This window comes from Microcaecilia unicolor, chromosome 7 (genome assembly GCF_901765095.1).
Source record: "Microcaecilia unicolor chromosome 7, aMicUni1.1, whole genome shotgun sequence".
In the NCBI taxonomy this organism is placed as follows: Eukaryota; Metazoa; Chordata; class Amphibia; order Gymnophiona; family Siphonopidae; genus Microcaecilia; species Microcaecilia unicolor.
The window spans coordinates 231,147,581-231,159,715 of record NC_044037.1 but is presented as its reverse complement, the minus strand read 5'-3'; the positions used below and the strand labels follow the sequence as shown (position 1 = coordinate 231,159,715).

Sequence of the window (12,135 nt, the reverse complement as noted above, 5' to 3'; positions counted from 1 at the left end):
AAAGAGGGATGACACTGGATGGAAGGGTAGTAGAGAAAGAGGGATGGTGCTGGACATGGATGGAGGGGAGGGAAGTATATGCACATGGATGGAGGGGAGTGAGGAGAAATGCTGGATATGGATGGAGGGAAAACTGCTGAATTTAAGAGCTGGATCGGGACACTGAAGGATAGGGACAGGGCTACAGATGGTAGGCAGTACGCATAAGGACACAGGAGGATGATGGACATGGTGAGAGAGAAAATATCAAATGGAAAGAAGAGACTGCATAAAACAGAAGACACTGGGACCAAAGCAAATAGAAAAACTAAATGATCAGACAACAAAGGTAGAAAAAAGTATTTTATTCAGAATTTATTAACTGGAATATGTCAGCTTTTGGAAATGTGCATTTTGCATGTAAGTTTCAATTTTTCTAGTATTGCTGCATGCTGAGTCTGACTTCTTGAGGTAACTAGCGTGTAGTATTTTCAGCCCTTTTTGGTGTTTTTTTTTCACTAGGTTGTGTACTGGTGTTTTAGAGCCCGGTGTAATTACAGTGCTGCCTTTCCATGCATAAGGTTGTAGCTCATTTTCTCCTTGGAATTAGTGCTGTTATGGTTTGGTGAGGTTATGAGTGTGTTTTTGCACAAGTTTGTGTATAGTGTTTTGCAGTTGAGCAATTGTGGTTAGTATATGCTTTGAGCAACCACTTTATTCTTTGACATCCACACGCCTTGGAGCTTCGCTAGCGGATGCGGAGCACATTGCCAGGCAGGTCCGGGGGGCGCCAACTAATAGTCTGCAGGGGGCGCCATAGACCCTAGACACGGCCCTGAATATACCAAGCCAGTCTCAGCAACCCTTAGCAGTTTTATTAGCTGGATCTGGTCAGAAGCCGGGATAAACTTTCTTAGTACATAACATCAAATTCTCTTTACGGAAAACACAGAAAGCGATTGTATACTCCTCATTCCATAACCTAGCACTATTTGAACACTAAAGTATAGCATACTAGCATTTGCCCAGGTAAGTACTACTACTACTACTACTACTTGACATTTCTAGAGCGCTACTAGGGTTACGCAACGCTGTACAGTTTAACAAAGAAGGACAGTCCCTGCTCAAAGGAGCTTACAATCTAAAGGACGAAATGTCAAATTGGGGCAGTCTAGTACTGGTTGAGTTCTAAAATTATAAAATACCAATAGCGCCCAACTTGCTTAGCATGTAAATGCAAGGGGGCATTCATAGGGTAGGGTCATGGATGGGACCAACATTTACATGCATAACTAGATTCTATAAATGGTACCCAAATTCTATAGAAGTCACCAAAAATTGTGTGCTCCTAATTTAATTAATGAGCTAATTAGCACTAATTGGCTTTTTTACAAGCAATTATTGGCACTAATTAGATTTAATTGGAATTTATGTGCCTAAATTTCATGCACCAGTAAAAAAAGGAAGTACAGAAATGGGAGGGTCATGGGTGGAACAGGGGCATTCCTAGCATTTACACACATTGTTATAGGATAAGGGGGTTATGCGCCTAATTTAGGCATGTACATTTGCACCACATTTCAGCTGGTGCAAATGGCTGTGCCTAAAGTTAGGCACGATTCCCAAGTGTAAGCACTATTCTATAAACCATGCCTAACTAAGCGCAGCTTATAGAATAGCACTTTTTCTGCACCCATTAATTTTCTCTCTATTAAGTTTGAGGTGATTATTGAAAATCAATGTTATCAGTGCTATACAGTTGTGTATTTGAAGGAATGTTTTTATCATGTCGATGTCTATTGGGATCAGGATAGTAATATCATCTGCGTAAACATTGGAGCCGACTCTGTGGGTGCTGTGGGTGCTTGAGCACCCCCAATATTGAGAAAATTCCTTGTATGTGTCCAGGGAGGGGTTATTTCCATTGGGCATAGCACCCCCAATAATTTTGAAAAGTTGGCTCCTATGTGCGTAAATATAATCTTTATAACCGGCTGCTTCTAATTCATAACCCAGAGATGTTATAAGGACATTAAAGAGGATTGGGGACAAAGGGGAACCTTCGGGGACCCCACAGACCACATCCCAACTCTGTGAATATTCTCCCTCCAACTTCACAGAATAGGATCTTATAGACAAAAAACCTTGAAACCAATTTAGAGCATTCCCTGTTAAACCTATATTACTTAAGATCTTTAATAACAAAGTGTGATCTACAAGCATAGGAGCCAGCCCTATATTGAACAAACTCCTTGACTGTGTCTAGGAAAAAAGCTGCTGGTACTCATGCAAAGCCAATCTTAAAGGTTGGGGCAGCGGCATATCTACCTTATATGGTATATGAAGCAGAGCATACCCCCAAGCAGTGCACACACCCCCTCCTCCAAGCAAGAGGGTACGCTGAGCAGGCGCATGGCTGTCAGCTCTGCCAGACCACTGCCCCCTCTGATGTTTACTTCCTGTTCCGGGGCAGGGGACTAGCAGAGCCGACAGCTATTCACCTGCTCCATGCACCCCTTGCTGCCCTCACCAGGGGTGGACAGCCCCCACTGCCCTGCCCTAGGTATGCTAGAGGGGTGAAGTAACCAGGGCTTTTTTTCAGCTGGTACAGTGTATGTAGCTATGTAACCCAGAGGAGCTCTACCTGGAAAGTGGCTGCTACTGAATCTGAGGGTCACAGGTTTGAGGCTGGCTGGTGCACCAAATGGTGGGGGGGAGGGAAACGAGCTGGGAGATTTTCAGTGAGAAATGTTGGATAGGACCTTTTAGGAAATCAGGAAAAAAGGTGCCAGTACTCCATACCGGTGCATATTGGCTGAAAAAAAAGCCCTGACTGTCTCTAGGGGAAGAGGTAATTTCCATTGAGGTTAGCACCCCCAATAATTTTGAAAAGTTGGCTCCTATGTCTATAAGGTCAAATGCATTAGACAAATCAAGTTGCAATAGAAGAGCATTTTTCCCTTACTCAACAGAGAATATAAATCGAATATTAAGGTACATAAGAATGTCTCCATAAGTTTGGTAATAAAAGGAATTGAGGCAACTGGTCTATAATTACTAGTCACTGCTCAAGATTCTGATTTATTTTTGAGAATAGGTGTCAAGATAATATTACCTAAATAAGAAGGAAACATTCTTGTGATAACAATGTTATCAGTCATTCATAAATCTTAAGCTTAAATTGTGAAGAAGCTAATGTCATATAATCCGAAGGGCAAGAATCCAATTGACGATGTGATTTAGCAAATTTGTTAATTAATGGATTTAAATCATTCCATTTAACTTCTTGAAATTCACTCCAAATCATATCTACTGGAACTCCGTCTACATTAAAGTTAAAATTTAAAACATCTACCTTCTGACTACCAGTGAATTGTGTTCTGATTTTAAGTGTCTTATCCCTAAAAAACTGTGCCAATTGATCCTCTGTAGGAAGAGGATCATACTCTGTTGTAGTTACTTGTTTCTAAGGAAAGTCGTCGTTAGAGGCATTCCCTACCGAAAAAGATGATTTACATTTAAGTTTTCATTCCCAATTAATTTAGCAAAATAGGGTTTTTTAAATTTGAGTTATGGCTCTTTTATATTTGCTAATTACTTGTCTCCACATGATTTTATCCATAATTTTCCATTGCCTTTTCAATTTCCTACATGCTTTTTTTTTAAGATATGAGTTCAGAATTAAACCATTTTGCTCTTAGATTTTATATTTAAGGGTATATTTACTAAGGTGTGTTAGTGTTTCTAACTCACCTTTAAATTTAAAGTTTAAATTCTTTACAGATCAAAGGATCAGAAATAGTTTATGAGGAGGAGGATGACTATGAAGAAGAACCTGAAGTGTTAGAGAAGTTACCTACACCTTTAACAAATAATGAAGGTATGCTTTTTTAACATCATCTAGTTCCTAATAGTCTGTTCAAAATACCTCTTTTCTGTTTGGTTGGTATCCAAGCAAAAGATGACACTACATCTAATCTGTAAAGATAAATGTTCTCATTTATATTAACAAACACACAATAATTCATTTTGTTTTCTTTTCTCTTCTTCCACAGTAAAGATATCATCATTGCCATCATCATCATCTTCATTACCTTCTTCAGCTATAATATTACCATCTTCAGGCTCAACAGATTCTTCCGTGATATTTGCCTCTAGAACAGGTTACTGTTTATTTCTCAGTCAACTGGCATTTATCCAACATTCTGGGCCTATTTACTAAGCATGCTAGCACTCATTATCAGAAACGTTCACACGAACATTACCCATAACGTAAAAAACGTCAGCCCAGAACAAGGAAATCTTAATAAGTTATGCCACATACAAATGCAAGCAAAACAGATCATTAATATTAAAAGGCTTTAAGATGGAAATCAGCCCTGGGCCCCCCTCCCCAAACAGAGCACAACTCCCCTTCCCACATAAGGCAGTCCAAAACCTCCCACTAAAGTAATCCTCCCCAACAAATGACCCCTATATGAATCCCAGCCTTACTTGAATAGCAAAAAAAGCTAGTCCCTTCTTTAAAGGCCCCCTCCCATATCCTCTCCTTTTTTCCTCCCTCAGATTCTCCCAAGTGCAGCATCAGGGTCCTTTAAGGTAGAAGTGATACTTGTTCAATGAATGGAGAATGTAGGGAAGATAGGGAGAAGAATGCATTTGTAGGTGAGAAGCTTGAACTGTATGCAGAAGCAAAAAGGGGGAAAATGTAGTGGAAGAAGATAAATCATGCTGCTGACTTTTGAAAGTTAAAGGAGTAGGGGTGGACCAAAAAGACCTCCAGTAGCCAATGACAGATGTAAACTTGTTTATTGATAACAGCACCTCACATATAAAGGACCCCCCAAAAAAGTTAAAGGCATAGGGGTGCACCAAAAGGATCTCCAGTAACCAATGACAGATGTAAACATGTTTATTGATAAGAGCATCTCACATATAATGGTCCCTAATATGTGAGGTGCTTTTATCAATAAACACGTTTACATCTGTCATTGCCTGCTGGTGGTCTTTTTGGTCCACCCCTATGCCTTTTACTTTTTTTTGCTTTTCTGTGCATAGGAATTTTTTTCCTGATTTCTCTTGGATGCTGAATTTTGAATACGTTGTTGTGGGGATAACTGGTTAAGTGGGAGACCATAAATGGCACACACTGGGGGTGGGAACTATCGTCAGGCTCCTGTGGATTCTTAATTAGTTTTTCAGTACTCCTATAACTGTTCTTTGATGTTGAAAGTGTAGAATACATCGTGTAGATCAATGAAACAAACTCCTACTTTAATGCATTTAGGGGCCCTTTTACTAAGGTGTGCTAAGCCCAAATGCACAACACGCTAAATCATCATGCGGTAATTTTCATGCATGCACTAATTGCACGCTATTTATTGTCTTGAAATATTTTAGGGGAGGGGCTGTGGCATCAGTAGAGAATGGGCATGGAAGTGCTAAAGAGCTAGTGCAGTCACATTACCACACATTAATTGGTTAATGCAGGGTTAATGCACGAGCACTTAGGGGTCTTTTTACAAAGGTACGGTGAAAGGGGGCCTGCGCTGGCATCACTGCACTGAGGCCCCCTTTACCACAGTGGGTAAAAGACTGTTTTTAAAAAAAAAGAAATGGCCATGCGGCAAGTGAAGAATATAGTGGCCATTTCAGGAGGGGAGCACATACCACCACCCACTGAGGTAGCAGTAAGGGCTCCCGCACTAACCCAGTGGTAACCAGGCAGTTTGCGGCACTGCCCGATTACTGCCATGTAAACACCGGTGCTACAAAAATTAAAATATTTTTGTAGCGCCGGTAATGGTGCGCGCTGGGGGTGGGAACTACCACTGGTCTGCTGCAGTAGCCCGGCGGTACTTCCAGCTTAGCAAGCAGCAGGGGCATAGCCAGACTTTGGCGGGAGGGGGGTCCAGAGCCTGAGGTGAGGGGGCACATTTTAGCCCCCCCCCCCCCCCGGCACCGCCGACCCTCCCCCCCGCCATTGCCGACCCGCCGCCACCACCAACTTTGACGACCCCTGCCGACAACCCTCTCGAGCCCCCTCCCACTGCCAACCCTCCCCTGTCACCACCGTCGCCTACCTTTGCTGGTGGGGGACCTCAATCCCCGCCAGCCGTCCTCTTCTTCCCGCGAAGACTTTGTTCTGTTTCTGACTTCATGCATGTACAATGTGCAGGACGTCAAACTCACAGAAACAGAACGAAGCCTTGCAGATCAGCCAGGCTTTGTTCTGTTTCTGTGAGTCTGACGTCCGACATCAGAAACAGAATGAAGCCTTCGCGGGAAGAAGAGGACCTCGGCTGGCAGGGATTGGGGTCCCCCGCCAGCAAAGGTAGCCCACGGCGGCGGCAGGGGAGGGTTGGCAGCGGGAGGGGGGGTCGAGAGGTGTCATCGGCAGGGGGGTCCAGGGCCAAATCTACGGGGGCCCAGGCCCCCGTGGCCCCACGTAGCTAAGCCACTGGCAAGCAGTAAGCCCGCATTGGGCTTAATGCCACTTAATAAAAGACTCCCTTAGTGCCTCCTAAATAGGAGGCAGTAAGTGCTTCCTCTTTAATTATCTGCAGTTGCCATGTGCTAATGGCAATATTAGCCCATGACCTGCAAATAATAAAATGAAAAAATCCTTTTTTTACCACCATGGTAAAAATGTGTGTAGCGCAAGCTCAAATTTTTCCATCGCATAGTAAAAATGGCCCCTTAGACAGTAGAATGTGAAGGTTATGCTAGGGTATGATGTCTTTTACATAACACTGTATATTCTCAATAGTTTTGCACTTGGCGCACACCAAGAGAACTTTAGGACTGCAGGCCCCTGCTGGCTGTATCTGGATATGTTGTGCTCCCTTTGTGAAGGGAGGGGGAAGATAGAAAGCACATAGGGAAGTTGGGTGTGCAACATCCAGGAGTTCACTTTTATTTTGAAAGTATTGTTCACTTTTGGGTAATAGAGGTCATTATATTAAAAACATTATCATGCTTTTGTAAAAGACCCCCATAAGTAACAGACTGAAGAAAAAATAACACTTCCAATATAGTACAACAAAACCCACTCAAAGACCCCCTCCAATTGCTTCTGCCCAATCCACAAAGCGGTCTAGGAAGCAGACCTACCTAAATAAGAGTACTCTGGACCAAAGGTGACAAGTCTGTGTCCCTGGCCGCCTTCGAGCTGTCAAATGCTCTATAAACAATACATGCTTAAGTCTTTGGTGCCATCTGGTGGTGGATAAAGAAGCTGTAGCTTTCCAGGCTGTTGTAATAATAGACAGTGCTGCGTAAATACAGCACTTCAAGAGGATGAGCCAGCATATAATTGAAAAGGCATAATTCTCTAGTAAAATCAAAATCCAATTTGGTAATTCCCATAAACTCCAGTTTGACATAGAACCAAAAGGCTACTATTCCTTGTTCTTTATATTGTTTTAATTTATTTCTGCATTCTTGTATCCTACTAATATGCAAAAAGAAATTTCATTTCAAAGTAGCTTACAGTTTACAATTTGGTGGGGTTACAGTGATGTTGTGCAAAGTAAACAGGGCATCTATAGTTTGTGTGGTTATTTGTAGGGTTTTGAAGAGATAGATTTGACAAGGAAAAGTAGGGGTAGCTTTTATGTTCAGTTGTAGAGTTTTGGTTGTTTATTCATATAGTTTTTGAAGAGGTAGATTTGAAGTGTGGTTATTTGTAGGGTTTTGAAGAGATAAATTTGGAGACGTAGATTTGAAGTGTGATTATTCATAGGGTTTTGATTTGAAGAGGAAAAGGTAGAGGTAGCTTTTGTGTTTAGTTGTACAGTTTTGGTGGTTTATTCATATACTACTAATCATTTCTATAGCGCTACTATACATACGCAGCGCTGTACACATTATATACAGGTACTTTCTCTGTCCCTAGAGGGCTCACAATCTAAGTTTTTTGTGCCTGGGGCAATGGAGGGTTAAGTGACTTGCCCAAAGTCACAAGGAGCTGAAGTGGAATTGAACTCAGGTTGCCAGGATCAAAGCTTGAAGAGGTAGATTTGAGGGAAAGTGACAATGTCTTGTGATTAGCTGTAAAATTTCTTGAAGAGATAGGTTTTCATTTCTTTCCTGAATTGGAGGAGATTTGTGATGCTTCTTATGGTTTTTGGTATCGAGTTCTACCATTTGGAACCCTGGTAGCTAAATCCTGCTGTGTAAATGGTTTTGTAGATGTAGGAGTTGGTAGTTTCTGTTTACTGGGCTAACATTTCTTGAAGATAGTTCAATCAGGTTGAGCATGTATTCGGGTGCCATTCCAAATAGTATCTTGAAGATTAGGGTGCTCGCTTTAAAAAATATTCTTGCTTTGACTGGTAACCAATGTAGTGTTTCCAGCCGTGGGGTTGCTCTTTCGTATTTTGATTTCTTGAAAATCAGTCTTGCTTCAGTGTTTTGGATTGTTTACAGTGATTTTAGTGTGTTTTCCTTTCACCCTATGTATGCTGCATTGCAATAGTCTAGTTGCAACAGTATCGTTGATTGGACCAGTGTCTGGAAAGATTGTCTAGGGAAATAATCTCTTATGCTTCTCAGTTTCCATAGTGTTCTGAAGCACTTTGATGTTACTGCGATGTTTGTCCAGAATGATTCCTAGTATTTTAAGTTGTGTTTTGATGTGGTATGTTTGTTGGCTAATTGTGAATTTTGGTAGGATGTGGGGTTGTGTGGGTTGGTTAGTACTAGGAATTTGGTTTTGTCTCTATTCAGTTTGAGTTTGAAAGTGGTTGCCCATTCTTCCATGAGGTCTAGTCTGTGATATTGTTTTGGAAATATATGTACTGTAGATGGTGATGTTGTCTGCATATATACATGGATTGAAACCCATTATTTCCAGTTTTTTCCCAAGTGGCGCCATCATTATGTTGAACAATGTTGGTGATATTGGTGATCCCTGTGGGTACCCTGCACTCAGAGATCCATAAGGCATTTACTATATCGCTTCAACTGAAACATAGAAACAAGTAGTTTACAAAACTAACCCCCCTGTTTACAAAGCCACGCAGCATTGCCGATACAGCCCAGGCAGTACCGCACCGCCAACTGCTAGCACGAATTTGTAAACAGGGGCCTAATAGGTAAATCAAAGCAGAAAAGAACTACGATTTCAAATAGGAAAGCAGGGTAACAGGTAAAACAACCTGACAAACAACAAGTCGCACTACCCGATTAGCGCAGGCATGCCTACTATCTGCCCCCTAGTCATGCCTTCTGCACCAAAAAAATTTAAATATTTTTACCACAGGAATAGTGTGCGCTAATGTCCAAAGTACTGCAAGAGGCCTCAGCATGTTCTGCAGTAGTGCCTTTTACCACGCAATAGGCCCTTCTTAGGCCTATCGCGCCTTAGTAATAGTTTTAGCCCATTTTCTTTAATCATAGCTGAAATCAAAAAATAATTAGTAGTTTTAACAATATGAATTCAAGCATTATCAGATATATTCACCTCTAAATCCTTTTCCCACATGATCATATATGGTAGGTTAACAAACATATTTTGTAACTATTTTATAAACTAAAAATCATTGCTTTAGAACAATCTGGAAGAGACCAAAGTACCTCCAGTGGTCTCCTATCCCTATTAACCCATTAGTGCCCAACGCTTCCATATGGGTTTTTATTATGGGAACATTGGGCACTAATGGGTTAATCATTGCGTTGTACAATCTCGTAGTAAGACAATGTCGAATATGGAAATATAAATAAAAGTCAGAAGGAGGTAGTTGACATTCGGTTCTTAAAAGTGCAAATGATTTCAATTGCCCATCATCAAGTAATTGCCCCAGATATCAAAGCCCTCTACCCTCCCATCCTCAAAAAGAGGATTGTTAAGTTGGAATATCTCCACCTAGCATTAAAGAGAAAGATGCGTACCATAACCTCCACTGCCTCTCAAATTCCCCAGATGCGGAGTGAATCCATAATTTTATGATATGTTTTAAGAAAGAATTCAAGATATTGGCGAACCAAGATGCCTGCCAGGAGCACCATGGAATTCCATAAAGGGGTACTTTACCTGCATGTACTTGCTCAGGCTGTCCAAAGGGTTTAAGCTGCTCCCTTGGTTTCCATTCCCAAACATGGTACAATTGCACTGCCACATAACATGATTTCAAATCTGGAACTCTCAGCCCTCCTAATTCAATAATTCACAAAATTATTGCCTGAGCTATTCTCGGATACCTGTCTCACCAAATAATTTGTAGAAGCAACTACTACCATTGTCCCAAAGTCATAACGCTTATAGGAATCTGCAGCAACTGAAACAAGTATAAAAATCTCAGGAGGGCAATGCCACTCTACCCAACCAAGAATATGGTCCTCTATTCCATTCCCTGGGGGGTCACCTGAATCTGTTGTATTAGAGGTATATAATTAGCAGCAGAAAGTTGATCCACAGAAGGGGTTACTTTAACTCCTAAGTATTTAAGGTGACAAGACACACTCATTTAAAGGGAAAATTGGCTTTCAAGGCATCCACTGCTTGCTCTAGAGACAAATTAAGTGCTTCTGTTTTATGCATGTTAGCCTTAAATCCAGATACATTCCCATACCGCTTCATCTCTTGAATCAGGATAGGAAGAGTTGTATGTGGCTGAGTAAGAGACAAAATGATACCTGCTGCAAATAATAATCTTTTATGGATATTATGTCCTATAAGGACTCCTTTTATGTCTGAGAGCTCTTGAATGAATTGTGCAAAAGGCTCCATCACTAGAGCAAACAATAATGGCGAGAGCAGGCATCCTTGTCTGGACCCTCTTCCCAGGGGAAACGTAGGTGTATACCCCCCATTTATTTCAATACATGCCTAAAGTTTTGAATATAGAGCTGTGCTGTCCTACCCCAAATCTCTGTACAGTGGCAAACGTATAAATAGCCAGTGTACCCAATCAAAAGCCTTTTCGATTTCAATAGCCAACAACATAGCTGGGATCTTTCTAGAGCACACTGACTATACTATATATGGAGAATTCTTTTAACATAGTCCATTGTCTGCTGCCCCCTCTCAAACCCTGCATGATCTGTATTGATTACCCCAGCATATATGGCGCTAACCCATTAGCAAGTATCTTAGCCAATATCTTTAAGTCTATATTTATTAGAGAGCTAGGGCGGTAAGAGCCACAGAAGTGGTATCTCTACCTGGCTTACACAAAATTGAAAATACCAGCTGTGTTGCTCTGTGACTAATAGAGCCCCTTTCTCTTAGGGTATTAAAATATTTTGCTAGCACTGGAGCCAACAAGGTCTTATATATCTTATAGAAGGCATTAGAGAAATGTTAAATTCTTTTCATGTTCTTATAATGTTCTTCCATATTTTGTTGTTTTAGATAATGTCCAAGACCCACGCTGTAGGTTAATATTGGATCAAGGACCATGCAGAACGTATATAATAAAATGGTACTATGATAAGCAGGCCAATGCCTGTGCTCAGTTTTGGTATGGTGGCTGCCATGGAAATGCTAATCGTTTTGACACTGAAGAAGAATGTAAAAAGACTTGTGTATTTTCCTTCGGAGGTATGACTTAAACCTACTTTTAATTCTTTCCAGTTTAACTTTAAAAATGTATACATTCAGATTAACTTAGGTTGGAAATATTTGCAGATGTGAAATATCTGAAGACAGTAAGGAGCAGAGTTGCAGTTGTTTGAACATAAGAACAAATCTGTGACTATCTGGCCCAGGCTAAAAAAAATTCAGATCAATCTGAGCTCATATGTAGTTGTCCCTGTTAGATTTTGATTATCCTGAGTTTGGATAGCATTTGAATTTAATCTTAACTAGCCTGACCATCTCAACTTTTTAAAACAATTAGCTTGTACTTATAGATGGGGACTGTATGTTATGTTGGCAGAGCACAGGATGTGCTAGCGCCCGAGGCAGGCAGGTGTAATTGAGCCCTCTCCTCAACTAGCTCCATGCTCCTCTCTTCTGTTTCTCCCTCCACTCCAGTGGCATTTACCTGGGGCAGATTGCCGCTCAGCACCCCACCCAACCCCTGGCGCATCACCTCCTGGGGGTGCAAGGAGCAGTCATGTGGCTCTCAGCTCCGCCAGTTCCGTGCCCCGGAATAGGAAGTAACGTCAGAGGGAGCAGGGAAATAAAAGGTGCTTACCTGTAACAGTAGT

The 12,135-nt window shown here is 41.4% G+C and overlaps 1 protein-coding gene across 1 annotated transcript in view; it reads left to right on the top strand.

The window, feature by feature from the left end:
• Nucleotides 1–11,535, top strand: part of LOC115475115 (collagen alpha-1(XXVIII) chain-like) — a 152,329-nt gene extending 140,794 nt beyond the window's left edge. Inside the window, exons 33-34 of the mRNA XM_030210855.1 lie at nt 3,763–3,859; nt 11,336–11,535. Of these exons, the coding sequence (XP_030066715.1) occupies nt 3,763–3,859; nt 11,336–11,535 (297 nt within the window). The remainder of the gene's footprint in view (nt 1–3,762; nt 3,860–11,335) is intronic.
• Nucleotides 11,536–12,135: the final 600 nt, after the last annotated feature.